General features: G+C 36.0%; 1 protein-coding gene across 1 annotated transcript in view; it reads left to right on the top strand.

Moving 5' to 3' along the window:
- The window catches only part of GSTCD (glutathione S-transferase C-terminal domain containing), a 54,164-nt gene extending 40,258 nt beyond the window's left edge, over positions 1-13,906 (top strand). Inside the window, exons 8-12 of the mRNA XM_065736520.1 lie at positions 854-982; positions 3,670-3,803; positions 5,279-5,309; positions 8,214-8,283; positions 12,691-13,906. Of these exons, the coding sequence (XP_065592592.1) occupies positions 854-982; positions 3,670-3,803; positions 5,279-5,309; positions 8,214-8,283; positions 12,691-12,827 (501 nt within the window). The 3' untranslated portion in view covers positions 12,828-13,906. The remainder of the gene's footprint in view (positions 1-853; positions 983-3,669; positions 3,804-5,278; positions 5,310-8,213; positions 8,284-12,690) is intronic.
- The last annotated feature ends 515 nt before the right edge of the window (positions 13,907-14,421 follow it).

The raw sequence follows: 14,421 nt of genomic DNA, 5'->3' as shown, positions 1-14,421 counted from the left end.
CTTCTGGGCACAGTATAGTTTGGATAGGACATACATTTACAGACTATGGCTGTGCACCAGCAGAAGAAATCCTGTAGGAAGCAGAGGAAGAATGTCTCAGGAAATACAAGGTTTCACTCTCACCTCTTGCTGAGTTGGCTGGTAGCAGGGAGCCCCATGAAGTGACACAAAGTAAAAAACAGTTACTTATATAAAATATGCTTGTTTTTCTCGTCTGTCTCATCCAATACTTCAACACAGCTTTAAAAAAAAATTACTATTGTTTTAGGGTATTTTAACCCTTCAGAGACAACCTTTTGAGTTTAAAGATCTACATTGCTGTTGGAGAGCAAAAAATATATATATATATTTGGCAACATTTGTGCTAGAGGTCATGATCTGTCATTGCTGTGTACCTATCAAATGATTCTCTTCACTGATTAGGAGAAAAGTGGTCATTCGTTTTCATAACAAATGTGATGCCAAAGTCAAGAAGCCAGCAGTAGAGCTGAGCTATCCAGTCTTGCTGATGTGACTTAGATTTCCATCAAACATAACTTTGCAAAAAAATTATTTTATGGCAGAGATTTGAAACATGCAGTTTCCTAGTGTAATTACAAGTATGTGAGGTGCATGCCTGAGAAAAGAAAGTTCTAGATGTAGGGAAAATATTTTTATATTTGCCAACTGATTGATATTGGTAGGTCTCTGATGCCTTTCATTGTTCTTATGTCACCTGCTAATATTCTGTACATCTTACAAGTAACTCTAGTTTAGTTGAGAAAACTGCTTCAAGTTTTGTGCACTTTAGTAATGTTGCACTTTGATTTCTCAGTATTATTTTGCCTTACTATGTCATATGTGTGAAATCTAGGTGGTGCTCATAGAGAATAAGGAGTTGTCTCTGATGCGTGCTAAAGACAGAAGTGATGAACTAGGTTTAAACAACATTTCATTTATTCAAGCAAATCTGGACTACTTTAATGGCACTTTTAACATTGGGGTAAGTATTTATAGCTTTTCAACTTTAGAACGTGAATGTCAGTGTCTGGTTTAATCACGTGGTTCGAAAATAAGCAATTCACTGATGAGATACTCTGGAGAAGGTTGAGAAGGAAGGAAAAAAAGACTGCTCATAGTCAAAATAAACCTGGGTATGGTAAAGTAAGATCTGAAATGTAGTAAGGAGAAAGTAAAAGTTTAAATAAAGCGAACAACCAAGCCAGGATCATGCTGGAGAGGCTGTGAGCACCTCATGGAGCTGTTAAGTGTCCGTGTTCATTGCAGGGTAGTTGGACTAGATACCCTTTAGGAATCCCTTCCAACTCAAAAGATTCTCTGATTTTATGATTTCAGTATTGATTCAAAGTGTCTGTGTTAGAGCCAGAAAGTAAATTTCTCCCCAGAATTCTGCAGTGCTAGTGATTGGTGAGTGTGAAATGTGGAATAGATTGTCAGTGAAAGTAATCTCCTGTTTTGTGGTCTTGGGGGTTTTAGATGGGTTTTTTATTTTTTATTTTTTGCTCTTTTTTGAGATTAATGCTAACTTTAACATCTGTGTGAAGTTTTTATTTAATAAAAGAATGTTACGTTCTCCCTTAGATCTTGTGACAAGTTTAAATATTTAAATAGATGTCAGCAGAACATCACTCAAATTCTTCATTTCCAGGCCTGTGATTTCAGTGTACTTAGCTTGTCTCTCTTGATTCTGTAGTTTCTTTGACAAACAAAGCTTGAACTTTCTTTTTCTGGAGACTTGAGTAAATCTAAACTATGGAATTAGTTTGTCTCATACAATGATTCATTCTTCTAAATGTATTCATTTTTCCATTGCAGCTTATATGTAGGCCAGGAGCTGTTTTTAGCAGTAGTCAGAATGCTTGATGGTAGGTTGGAAGATAAATCATATGGAGTTTAGCTATCATTGTCACAAATGCGGGTCTGTTACAGAGTTTGACAATGTATCATTCCTAAACCCTTCTTCTGAGGTTCATAAAGGTGGACATTCATAGCACAATTTCACTCCTGTCAGTGAAATAGTACAGTGCAAATATGAGGATGGACATGACAAGAAATTCATGGATTATTGTACATGAAATTTAAAGACACATAGAAAAAAATGAACCTGACCGAAGTCTTCATCTTAGTGTTTCTGATATTAATTAAAATCACATGCATATGTATCTTCAGATACTATAACATGAAAAACTGCATTATTTGGCTGTTTCCTGGAGTGTTATATGTGAGGAGTTCAAAAGCAGGTATGGAAGAATGTATCAAGCAATTCCCTTTTGCTCTATTGGAACTTCAGAGAATAAATGCAGGTTAATGGTATCACCCTGTATTAAGTCTGTTGTATTCTTCAGTGGCCATTTTGAATTTCTTTCTCTGCAAGTGTGTGAATTTATTAAAAAAATGCATTATCTGCATTTGTCTGCATTCTCTTTGTTTCAGATTGCATGTTTGTTATATAGGATGTCCTAGAGAACTTTGCCTTGAATATTATTTGTGGTTTTTCACTTAACTAAGTTGATTTGGAGGAACCCAAAGAAGAAAACAATTGACTTTAAGTTCATTTAGGCTCAACAAGACTACTGGTTTGGTTATTTTTATGTATATACCTGAAATGGGTTTAAGATTTTCTTCCCAAACATGCAAGCAAAGCAGATGTCCAGAGGTCTTTGGATAAATGTAAAAGTAACTATTCCATGACAGTCTTATAGCCGTGATATTAAGAATCATTCTGATCACAAACCAGTTTTGTTGTTAAACTCATAAAAACAGGGGAAAAAAAATTAAGTTACTACATTTATTAATTTTAAAGTTCTTGAGACAGGAGTATTTGTTACCATCTGTATGCAGTTATAGTTCAGCTCACGATTAATAGTCTGCTCTGCTTAGCTTACATCAAGCAGCCAGCAAACAAAAAGGCCTTTGTTATAATCCACATCTGAGAGCAAAGTTTTTATCTTCCAGTTGCTGTACCTTGAAAAACAGCTTTGAACCTTGAAACGTGAGCTTTGCAGTTCTAAACGTTTTTCCTAAATTTACAGTGAAATAAAAGCATAGAAAACAATGCAGCTTTACAAATCTGAACCACTGTATAAAGTAGCAGGCACAATTTTCAATTAAGGGAATAGCAGGCTGTTTCCTCCAGAGTCGAGAGACCATAGAAGCAGGTCAAGTGAGGCCCATTGTTGATTTTTGTTTGATGTTTCGGATTGTCTGCTGTCTAATAAGGTCAAATGGGAATAAGATTTTTTTTTTTGTTTTGGTATTTCTAAATCCTTTTTCCGTGAACAAAAAGTTTTGACTAATCTCCGTAGTGGTTTGTCTTTTATTATTTTAATGGAACTTAGTTTTCCTTTGAGTTTGATATGGCAGTGCAGTGCACCTATGCATGCATTTATCTTATGACTGCTTCTGGAATTTTTGATAAGTGTTGGTGACTCCCTCGTGAAGTGCAGTTGGTCATAAAGTTTCCTCTGCGTAAATAGGAAAGAGAGAAATGAAAAGCCAAGAAATTAAGGACTAGGCCTAGGCCTTTGGCTTAACAGCTTTAATTACTTAACAGTCTTCAGATATTTAAGTAACTCAATCTAAAATATGCAACAGGATTGTATGTAGAATATTGCTGTAAAGAATTTTCTCATTCCTTTTTTGCTTGTTTATTTGTTTACAACATGGTAGGTGGCTCTGCATGCATGTGGTGTGGCAACAGACATGGTGATTGAACACTGCATCAAGGCTCAGGCAGCCTTTGTCATCTCCCCTTGTTGTTATGGCTTCATTCAGAACACTGTGAAGTTTAAATATCCAAGAAGGTAAACTAAGGCTAACAAGACAAACTTTAAAATAATAAATTAAATATAAAAAATGGAAATGCTAAAAGAGTGCAGAATTAATCAGTTATTGCAGGTGCCCAGGCTAAATTGTTCTCAATTACAGTGCAACTATTCTCTTTCTACTTGCAAATTCATCCTGAAAGGGAGACAGACGGGTAATTTCTGCATTATTTTTTCTGGATGTATCTATTCAATGAAGTTCACAAGGACTTTACACCATCAGCATAGTAGATGGAGTTTGTGGAAATCTCTGTAATAGGCAGACCTCTTACCTTGAAATCTCAGCATTAATAGAAAACTCATGAAAAGAACTGTAAGAAGGGGAATTGACATTTTAATGCTGGGAAAAGATGTAAGCAATCCATTTAAAGAAATGAATCTACTTTATGTGCCACAGTTTATTGCTTGTGAAGCTGCTCTGATTTATTCCCATGTAGATGAGCTCTCCTGTGAGGTTTTTTTTTAATTATTATATTTTTAATACTTTTTCAACGAACTGTGTAGCTATTCTGTTCTCCAAATCAACCATGTTGAAGATGCTTATGTATCTTAGGCTTAAGAATTTTAGTGCCTTTTGTTGATACAAACAGAATTTGGAATTTTAGGCAAAAAGTGATAGAAGATGCTAACTGCCTTCTGAGCAAAGCTAGGTGGGGCAGAGGTTTATTTTATTTATTCCCTTAAGCTGAGCTTTGCCTTTTGATTGTCAAAGATGAATCAGATTTAATTATACTAGGAATTACAATGTTGTCTCAGATATGTATTTGCTGACATAAGGAGCTGAAACATACTGTATTGAAAGGGCTTGAAAAATCTAAAATAATGCAAAATATTTTTCATATTTTTCTTCAGCATTCAAGTGTATTGTCATGGGAGTGTTTGGAGAGTAAATACTTTAAAATTCACTGATTTTATGAAGTTTGCATTTAACAGTGCTGTGTTACTTAATTTTTCCATGTCTTCACATGTGTCCATTTTGTTTTCTCCACTGACAAAGTACAACAAAGCAGTATTCTAAAGGAGGAAGCAATAAAATGTTAAGCTTTCTAAAGTTAACACATGTGCAACTTGCTTTTCCATTGGCTTGTTAAACAGGAACATTTGACCCTTTTTTCTCCAGTCATTTCCCTGTTAGAAACAACATACTTTAGTGATACACAGAAAATATAAGTGTCTAGAGGTTGTGTGCCTGTACAATACCTAGTAAACTTGTGTTAGTGTTTTTAATGGTTTAAAGGGAGGATTTCTATGAATAATTCAATAGAAGAGAAAAAGACATCAAATATGCTTTTTTCTTATTGGTAAATGAAATGTCTTGGTGTCTAGTTTTTTGAATGTCTTTTGGTTTGCTACAGATAGTGCTGTTCTGTTTCAAATGTGGTCTAGTATTAGGGATTGTTTTTATATTCTAACTTGGTATTTTAAGATGTTAATTGGTCTTTTTCTTTTTTCAGTCATCAGTTCAAGGAAATTTTATCCTACAAGGTAGGTAAAATGTATAGCTGTGGGTTGTGCCGTTCCTTGCACTTCACTGGGTCTTATCAAATGAAATATGAGGAGAATGAATGGATTTGTTATGTAGTAGTACAGATGTCACTGTACTGCATTCTCTCCACCATACATTTTTTAAGTTTCTTCCATAAATATTTTTTTCCAGAAAAATCTTTCTTTTTTACAAAAAGAAAAAAAATAGTAAGAGAGCCATTCCTAAGCCAATCCTAAGATACCTACTTCAACACACGTCAGTTAATAATTACAGGATAGCAGTTTACTTCTGCCTTAAATACTAATGTTTATACTGTAGAAATTGGCAATCATTTTTAATTGTTGCTTTCATAGGTACTATCTTCTGTTAAAGTCAGATTTGTCCCTCTAATATATGTCTAGAAGATTCAATGTAATGAGCAGGAAGAGCTAATTCTCTTCATCAAGAATTTTGTGCAGTATTGTTTTAAAAATGTTTTTCAAATTTATTTTAAAAAGATTCAAATGTGTTTTGATCCTGGAGATAGTTTGGGAAATAAGTGGGAGAAAGAAGCAATGAAGCATGCAGTTCTGACAGAATGAAGATAACAGGGGAGTCAAGTAGGACAAGAGCAGCACAGTAGTCAGGAGGTGACTGGTACCGATTCACTAAGCTTTGTCCAGTGTGTTTAAACTTCTTAGTGATGAGCAACCAGGAATGTGAAGGTTAGGTGCACTTAATGTGGCATGGAAAGGGAATATTTGCATTTGAGAGAAGCAACATTCTATATAAACTTTATTAAGGTTTTATGTCACATCCTAGGCTAAGAGTCTCAGTGTTTAGAATCTAGAAAAGCCAGTGGATTTTGGAGACACAGAATGTTCTTCTGTTACAAAAGTATGTGGGAAAGATGTTATTTCTAATCTCCAAATGTGCTTGGGGATGCTGAGCATACTGAAGAATGTTTTATACTGCAGGAAGATGTTCCCTTTTGGTCCTGCAGTAATTGGACATTCAAAAAAGAAAAATTAAGAACTTCAGCCAGCTTACACACTGAGGTTCAGTTGTTAAAATCTTTGTGACAGTCTGATCTATGTACACTTCACTGACTTGCACAGAAATAAATTGCCATAGTTTGAAGTGATAAAAGAAAGTGGTATAGTGAGATTTGGATCTGTGATTAGTTTTTCCACTAACATTCTTTCAGCACAATTACATCTTTTTAACACAAGACTCAAGAAAAGATCAGGTTTGAAATGAGAAAATATTTGCTCACATATTGTTAAAAGTTAGGCTGTTGACAGTATGGAGAGGTGTGGTGACGCACAGAATCAAGGATGCCTAGGTTGGGATAGCGTGTCTAATGTTATTGAAGTTCTGGGTTTTTTTCACTTGATTTTTTTTATTGTTTTTCTGTTCCTTTTTTCCCTTGCATCTATTCATCCCTGGATATTTAAATCATATGTTTTATCACCACTTCAGAAATTTCAGCATTGTATTTGTGTTGCGGAACTGCACAGGGGCCAAGGACAATGCTAAAAAAATATTTCTGTTCTTAATAATGAAAGACTTTGTACAAATGATCTAGGCTGGATGGTGCCTCAAGTAATCCTAGTTATAAATAACTTTTGCTATACAGCTAGCTGTATGCATTTTTATATATTTCGTATTAATAAACTGTTTCAGGATGCTGGCTGGTAGCCAGAGCTACCATGTGTTAGCCAGACATTGTCTGTGTCACCCCCCTCCAGTTCCCATTTGAAATTTGTTTCTCTTATCTCCCATTTTAGTGAGATCTAAAAAGACATCCAGAAGTCTGGCAATTCCAAAATGTTTCTGATGAGAACACTGTGCTGTAATTCATTCATTTACAGTTACAAAGGTTATAGTAGCTCTAGATATCTACCATGATACATTTTCTTAAACTGTTTGTCAAGGTGCTCTCCCTGTAGGAGAACTGGAAATGAATATCTTTGGACATACAACTTTGAAAACTTGATAACATTTTTGTGGGTATTCTAGAAAGCAAGATAATGGCTTATGCATGTACAAAGTCTGTGCAGTTTGTAGTGGTTATCCCAGTTACTTCTGAAATGCTGTTCTCCTCATTTCTACCAACGGGAGATGTCACAATTTACTGGTTCTGTTACAGGAAAAAGATGTAGTCAGAACTTAGACTTTAGTTTTACTTTAAGGCTCATCTCTTTTAGGAGGCTAAGGCACTGGAGTCAGTCCAGATTTCCAGGTTAAATGGCAAGTCTTTTCTTCTTCCTCTCCTGCAAAGCCCCTGCCAAGCTGCTTATCACTGTTCCCTCTCCCCTATAAACAGCCACATTGCCTATAGCTCTCTTTTTCCCTCTATTCTCTGGTAGTTTCTTCTGGGTTAAGCATTAATTAATTAATTAATTTGTACTACAGAACTAGGTATATTTAAACTGAACTGTTTGAGGAAAACATACTGAATTCTAATCATGTTATAGCATGTTCTCATTTTGCTTGCATGTTTGTTGTGGAGCTGTGAGCTGGAAACCCTTGTGTGAATTAGCTGTAGTAGGAAACTGCCTCAATTATACTGTATGTTTAAATAAAGTAAAATTTGAGTTTAAAGACTGGCAAGAAATGTGTCCTTGAGTAAAAATCTGCTGATAGTTACAAACACTTGATTTTTCAGGTTTTTTTTACAAGCCAAAGTGAAATCAAAATTAGGATTTGCACACTGATTCTTTTTCTGGAAACATGGTTTTCTACATAGTAGTGTTTTTTTTTAATACATCTGAATGGTAAATTATAATCCTAGAGTCACAGGATAGCTTGGGTTGGAAGGGACCTTAAAATCATCTCGTTCCAACCCTAAATAGATTTTTCTTACTGTATTCAAGAGAAAGAAATGCAACTGAACCAAATATCTTTACTTTTCCTTTTAGGAGCACATGATCCTTTGTAGGTTTGCTGATCAGACAGCTGTTCATCTTCCACCTGAACGGAAGCTGATAGGTATGAATTTCTACAAATGTTACTTAAAGACTTTACTGAAAGTAGCCTGGTACTTACACTGCTATATAATGGAATAAATAGTGCTGTGAAATCTGGATTTCTTCACATTTTTCTCCTTGGTATTCAGAACTATGGTATTAAAACTGTTTTCTTTGTTTCCAATTATCAATATGAGCAACGTTTTACTGATTTTTCTTTGTTTTCTTGACTCTCCACGTTTTCTTCCATGTTTCTGAGGTTTTTCACTAAAGTCCTTCTATTGCCAGTCTACATCGCATTAAAATCACTGGCAATTTGTAGTATTGATTTGTGGTGTGAGCACTTCATGCTGCTTGTAAGTGCTGGTCATAACTTGTTCAGAAGGGCAAGTATCTAGCGCCAGCTGTAAACAGTATAACTACATTACAGAATTTAGACTACATTTGATAAAGATGGGCTTCAGGGCATACAAACCCATTTTGCCCACCTTGATATTAACTTCATAATAATCTCGAAAAACATTCTGAAGATTTTCTCAGATTGTATTTAAATGGTGAAGGTCAATTTTATTTTACAACTCTTAACGAGAACGCAGTTTAGCTTGACCTTTATCTGGGGTACCACCTTTCCTATCCTGAGACCTTTCAGTAGTCAGTTCTGTTTCAGATTTCTGCATTATTATAATTTTGAGTAAGAGTAGCTGCCTTCTTTTTGGTTATTTCCATGCTATGAGTGGCCAAAGCAATCTTAGCCCTGTAATTTCAGTAGCTTGCTTCGGTGTTTTCTGAGAGAAAGAAATACATAAAGGTGATGGTAATTTCATTACTCACATAGACAGCAAAGTACATAACACAGTATTTAATAACTAGAAATGCAGAAGTTCATATTATGCATAACTGGACCTTTCACTGTCTTCCGTTTCTTTTTCTATTTTTTTAATCTAAAGAAATAAACAAAAAGTTAAGATTTTGAAAATATAGAATAAGCAAAGCTGTTTCTTCATTATGTGCAAAATTCTATAACCTCTTATAAATAACAAAAAAAAAACAACCCACTAATGTGCTCCTGTCTGGAACTAATGTTCTGATGGAAGCCATAAACTAGATTCTAGATCAGAAAAGACAGGAGGGATTGGAAACTGTAAGGTTAGAGCTGCATTCCTGGTTCACATGAACCACACAGAATGGCAGGGGTTGGACGGGACCTCAAGAGATCATTGAGTCCTGCTAATGCAGGTACCCTACAATAGGTTGCACAGGTAGGTGTCCAGTTTGATCTTGAATATCTCCACAGAAGGAGACTCCGCAGCTTCTCTGAGCAACCTTACTGTTCTAAAGCTTTGTCACCCTTACTGTGAAGATCTTCTACATGCTAGTACAGAATTTCCTATGTTCAAGTTTTAGGGCATTAATCCTTGTCTCTTATGGCTGCACACCACCAAGAAGAGCCTGGCTTCATCCTCTCGTCTCTCATCTCTCTAGATATTTATTAACATTTATTAGATCTCCCCTCAGTCTTCCCCAGGTCGAACAGACTCAGGTTACTCAGCCTTTCCTCATATGGGAGATGCTGCAGACCCCCAGTCATCTTTGTGGCTCTCCTCTGGGCTCCTTCTAGGCAGCCCTTCCTGTCTTTTTTGAACTGGCCATCCCAGAACTGAACCACAGTAGTGTAAATGTGGCTTCACCAGGACAGAGCAGAGGGAGAGGATCACCTCCCTTGACCTGCTGGCCACATTCTTTTTAATGCACCCCAGGAAACCACCAGCCTTCTTGGCAACAAGGGCATGCTGCTGACTTATGGCCAACCTGTTGTCTACCAGGACCCCAAGGTCCTTCTCTGCAGAGCTCCTCTCCAGCGGGTCATCTCCTAACCTGTACTGATGCTCATGGCTCCTCCCCCACTTGCTAAACATATTCAAACAGTAGAAGCAAATAGTCACGTCTTTAAAAAAGAGTTTTTTGAAGAATTTGGATTATTTCCTATGCTATATGCAGAAAAATAAAGTAATACAGGTACTGAGATGACTGTATTTTATAACTTTTCACCTCTTCTGCTATCATCATAGTATTTGTGAATGGAAAAAAAGTCAGCATTCAGTTACCACTGTAGACATTTTCTCCTGCTGTTTTCCAGGTGGGCTGAAAGTTGGAAGAGTGCTCAACAACACCTTTAAAAGATCATAGCTTTTACCTTTTCTCTCTGTCAAACTGCAATTTCTTTTATCACAAACATATCTTTGATGTTCTTTTTCCTGACAGAAACCAAACACAAATCATTATTCCCCCTTTCCATACAGGAAATGTCATTGCTTTTTATTTTTTAAAGAATGGTTGTTTTATTTTTCCCCTTAAGGTTCCAAGTAATACTACTCAATTTAATTGAAGACTGTTCCCATTCCATTTTCCTATTTCAGCTATGAAACTAATGTTATGGGAATCTTGATGGGCTACTTTGTCTTGTTTGCAAAAAACCTAAACATTGACTCTGATTCAGGTTGCAGCTATCATGAGATTTTTGTTTGTTTATGTTTGCATAATGCATAATCAGATACTGAGAAGCCTCTGCAGATTTTATGTAATGCAAATATATCTGAACAACTGGAGGCTTTTTATTTTCAGTGGTAAATGGCAGGAAAATGGCTTCTTGTACTTTTAAGGATAGTATTGTAAAATGTATTTCAGCAATTATGCATCCTCAGTCAAATGGCTTAGTTTTGTTTAATTACCTATAAGCCCCTAAATAAGCTGCACACAAAGTACAGCATTCTGACTGTGACTGTCATGACTAAAAACAGTGGAGTAGTTAAAGGATCTACTGCCAATTTCTGTAGTATCTGTGAATATTAAAAAAGAAAGTTGAGCACAGTTCCACTACATACAGTGATTCCCTCTTAAATGAAGTTCTGCTTCCTGTTTTCACTGGATAAGTCTTTTTTACCCTTTTGTACATGGTAGTGGGACCTGAGTGTATGAATACTTCAGTGGTCTCATGAGCATCACTACAGTCCATCTAATGTATTCCTTTTTATTGCAGAACTGAGCTGTGTATTTCTCACTGTCTTACTGGTTCCTCTGGTGATCTCAGTGCCCAACTGCAGTATGCCTATCTAACTCTTAAAGTATGAACTCTGAGTAATTATGATACCAGTCTCAGTGGGAGGTGTCTATATGTCATTTTGTTCAACTAATCACAGAAGCTAATGTTCTATGGAACAAATGTAGGAGAATAGTGCCACAAGTAATTTACAGAGTTCAGCCCTGATTGAATGCATAAACTGATAATTTCCCCCGACAGCATATAAATCCATACAGGACTAGATTGGAAAGATCTTTTTCAGGCTCAATGCATTGGCATTTCTACAAGTTGTTTGATATCCATTTAGTTCCCCTAACAAATTGGAGGCCACCACCAGAACAGAATCCAAATGTCATTGTCTTGATGAAGTCAAAACTGTGAATTCAGTTGAGAAGGGGAAAATACTTCCGGCCATCAGCTCACTGTGGAAAGACAGGGGAGACTGCACTAGGTGTTGTATTGAAGTGTGATGTGCACCAGCTGTCCTGAAATGCAAAGATACTAAGGGGCATGCTCATGCCAACTATCTTAAGCTTACACAGATGCTTACCAGGTGCAACCAAATTCCATATATAATGAAGGGAAGTACATAGGCAAGTAAGAGAGTAGTGTAAAATACCTGTCTTATATTCTACTTACCACTGGGGCATGAGTTCTCCTCATGGGTACTTATCTCAGACCAAAAAAATATTTAATGGGTGCACTTCTTTTAAGAAAGAGAAAGACAATGGCTTTGAGAGTGGCTTGGTGACTACATCAATCCCTCAAGACACTGGGATGCATCTCATCAGGTCCTATAGACTTGTGGATGTTCAGGTTCCTCAGGTAGTCACAAATCTGATCTTCACTCACAGTTTCATTTATGTGTCTTCAGATCAACTACAGTGGATAACTGTTCAGCATTTTCCTCTTTTCTTGGTTGCCAGAACCAAAGATTTTCAGATTTTATATGAAACTGCAGCAGGAAAGCAACTATGGTTATGAAGGAGTAAGGATTTAGCAAATCAGGAGCTTAGGGATAAACTAGCCATTTTCTTCCTGTGGCTTTTACTTTAACGCACACATTCTTGTGCACGTTTTTGGAATACTTAAAAATAATTGCACCTATTATATTTCCCCATATTTACAGAGTTAATAATCCTTCTCAAGATCAGTGGTAAATGAAGATTACAAGATGCAGTTGTGATTTAGAAATATTAATGTCTATCTATTAGAAATAAAGCAGATTTGGAACTTGTTTGTTTTTTTAGATGGCTTACTGATGTTTCTTCTTAACATTGAAGTGCACATTTTTATTAATACTTGCATATTTTAGATGTTTCCGTGCTCTCCCTTGCTCTTTTTTTTCAGGAAAGCAGTGTATGGGGCTTGTGGATCTCGATCGAGCATGGGCTGCAGAAGGGTGTAACTACTCTGTCCAAGTTACATCTATGGAGCCAGAGAGCTGTTCTCCAAAGAACAATATGCTTGTGGGCACCCCAGTTTAGAGTATGAAATTTGTACTTGATTTGAAGTTGATCATAAATCCTCAATGCATTAAAACATCCAGGGAATACAAGCACAGTTGGGAACCAGTCATCATGCATCTTGAACCCATTGTGTTCAGAAAAGGAAGCAGCATGAAAAGTTTTAAAAAGTGAACTGCATGCAGAGCATTGCAAATTGTACTTGTAATGTGTCATTAAGCAACTTTTGATTCTCATAGTGAAAAGTTTCCCTAACAATGGTCCATGGAATTGCATCCATCTGCAGAAGTTTAGGAAAAAGGGAAAGCCTTAGAAGGGAAGGTCATTTCCTTTTCACTAAAGCTGTCTTGGCTGCTTCAAGATTGCATTCATTTTCCAAACTTCACTTGTGCTCATGGGCAGCGCAGTGATCAGCCAGTAATGCTGTTCACTAGAAGAACAGATTTATGGTGTTAGTGATGAAAACTGTGCAACAGCTGTTGGCTAGATTTTGCTGAAGAATTCCATGCTACTTCATCAAGATTCTTAACACAAATTCTTCAGACTGCTTTCAGCATCATTCTGCATATAGAAATGCATTCCAACTTAATCCTTTTAAAAAAGATGTAATATTTTTTATCTTCAAATGTTACACAAGAATTCTGTACACAGTGATTGGAAAGTGCGTGTGTAGCTAAAAAAAGCAAACCTTATTTCTCCATTGACCAGATAATAGGAGCCAGCAGTGATGTCAGTGAATGGTTACTTCACTGCCACCTCTGCTAATTGAAGTGGATTACTTTCCATTTGAAAAAGACTTGCTGTCAGATACAATTTTTAAAAGAAGTTCTTGTGTCTATATAAGTCATCTTCATTTATTTTTATATTCAATTTAAATTTGGAAGAAGTCGCAGTTGTGGAGCTGTTTGACAAGCTCAATCATAGACATGTTACTGTTAGATGAAAATAAATGTTCTTCTGTGTTCAGATTAGTATGCAGTTTTCTTCCCTATTTTAAAACTCTGTCCACACTGTCACAATGAAAAGAGCTTATAAAAAGATTTTTCCTGTGTGTTTGTGGGTTTCATACATTTGTAAATTCTGCCATGGTTTAATTTAAATATATCTGGAGCTTCATCAGTGTATGTGAGAAACAGAATTACCAACAGCTACAGGTATTGGAGGATAAAAAGGGATCCAATATATTTTATTGCTTATGAAAGCTCTCTAAGAGATCTAAATATTTGTCTTAATGTGAAGATTGAAGGAAACTGCACGTTTATTTGGAAGCACAAAGGTAAGCAAATAGGTATTAATTCATACCTTCAGTGTGAATTCTTGAAGATAATGTAGTGTTTTTTCTGCAACTTTTTATAGTCACAAGAGAAGATAGGGATTGGAAGATTGTGTAGTAGTATAAAATGTATGGCAGTATAATTGCCTTTGTTGTTTTTTCTCAGAGAACTGTTTTTAAGTTAGTACTATGTCAAATCTGAACATTATTCATATTAATCTATTTGGAACTCCAGGTTGCCTATCTGGAGTGAGAAGATCTCTTCATTATCTTTTTATGATGAAGGAAGAATAATATTATAATAATATGATTGAATGCAAATGGTGAAACTGAAACCAAGTT

Source organism: Cyrtonyx montezumae, unplaced genomic scaffold (assembly GCF_038088225.1).
Source record: "Cyrtonyx montezumae isolate F1298 unplaced genomic scaffold, pur_monq_1.0 scaffold_2, whole genome shotgun sequence".
Lineage (NCBI taxonomy): Eukaryota > Metazoa > Chordata > Aves > Galliformes > Odontophoridae > Cyrtonyx > Cyrtonyx montezumae.
Note: the sequence above shows the minus strand (reverse complement) of the source record. Positions and strands in the feature narration are given on the sequence as shown.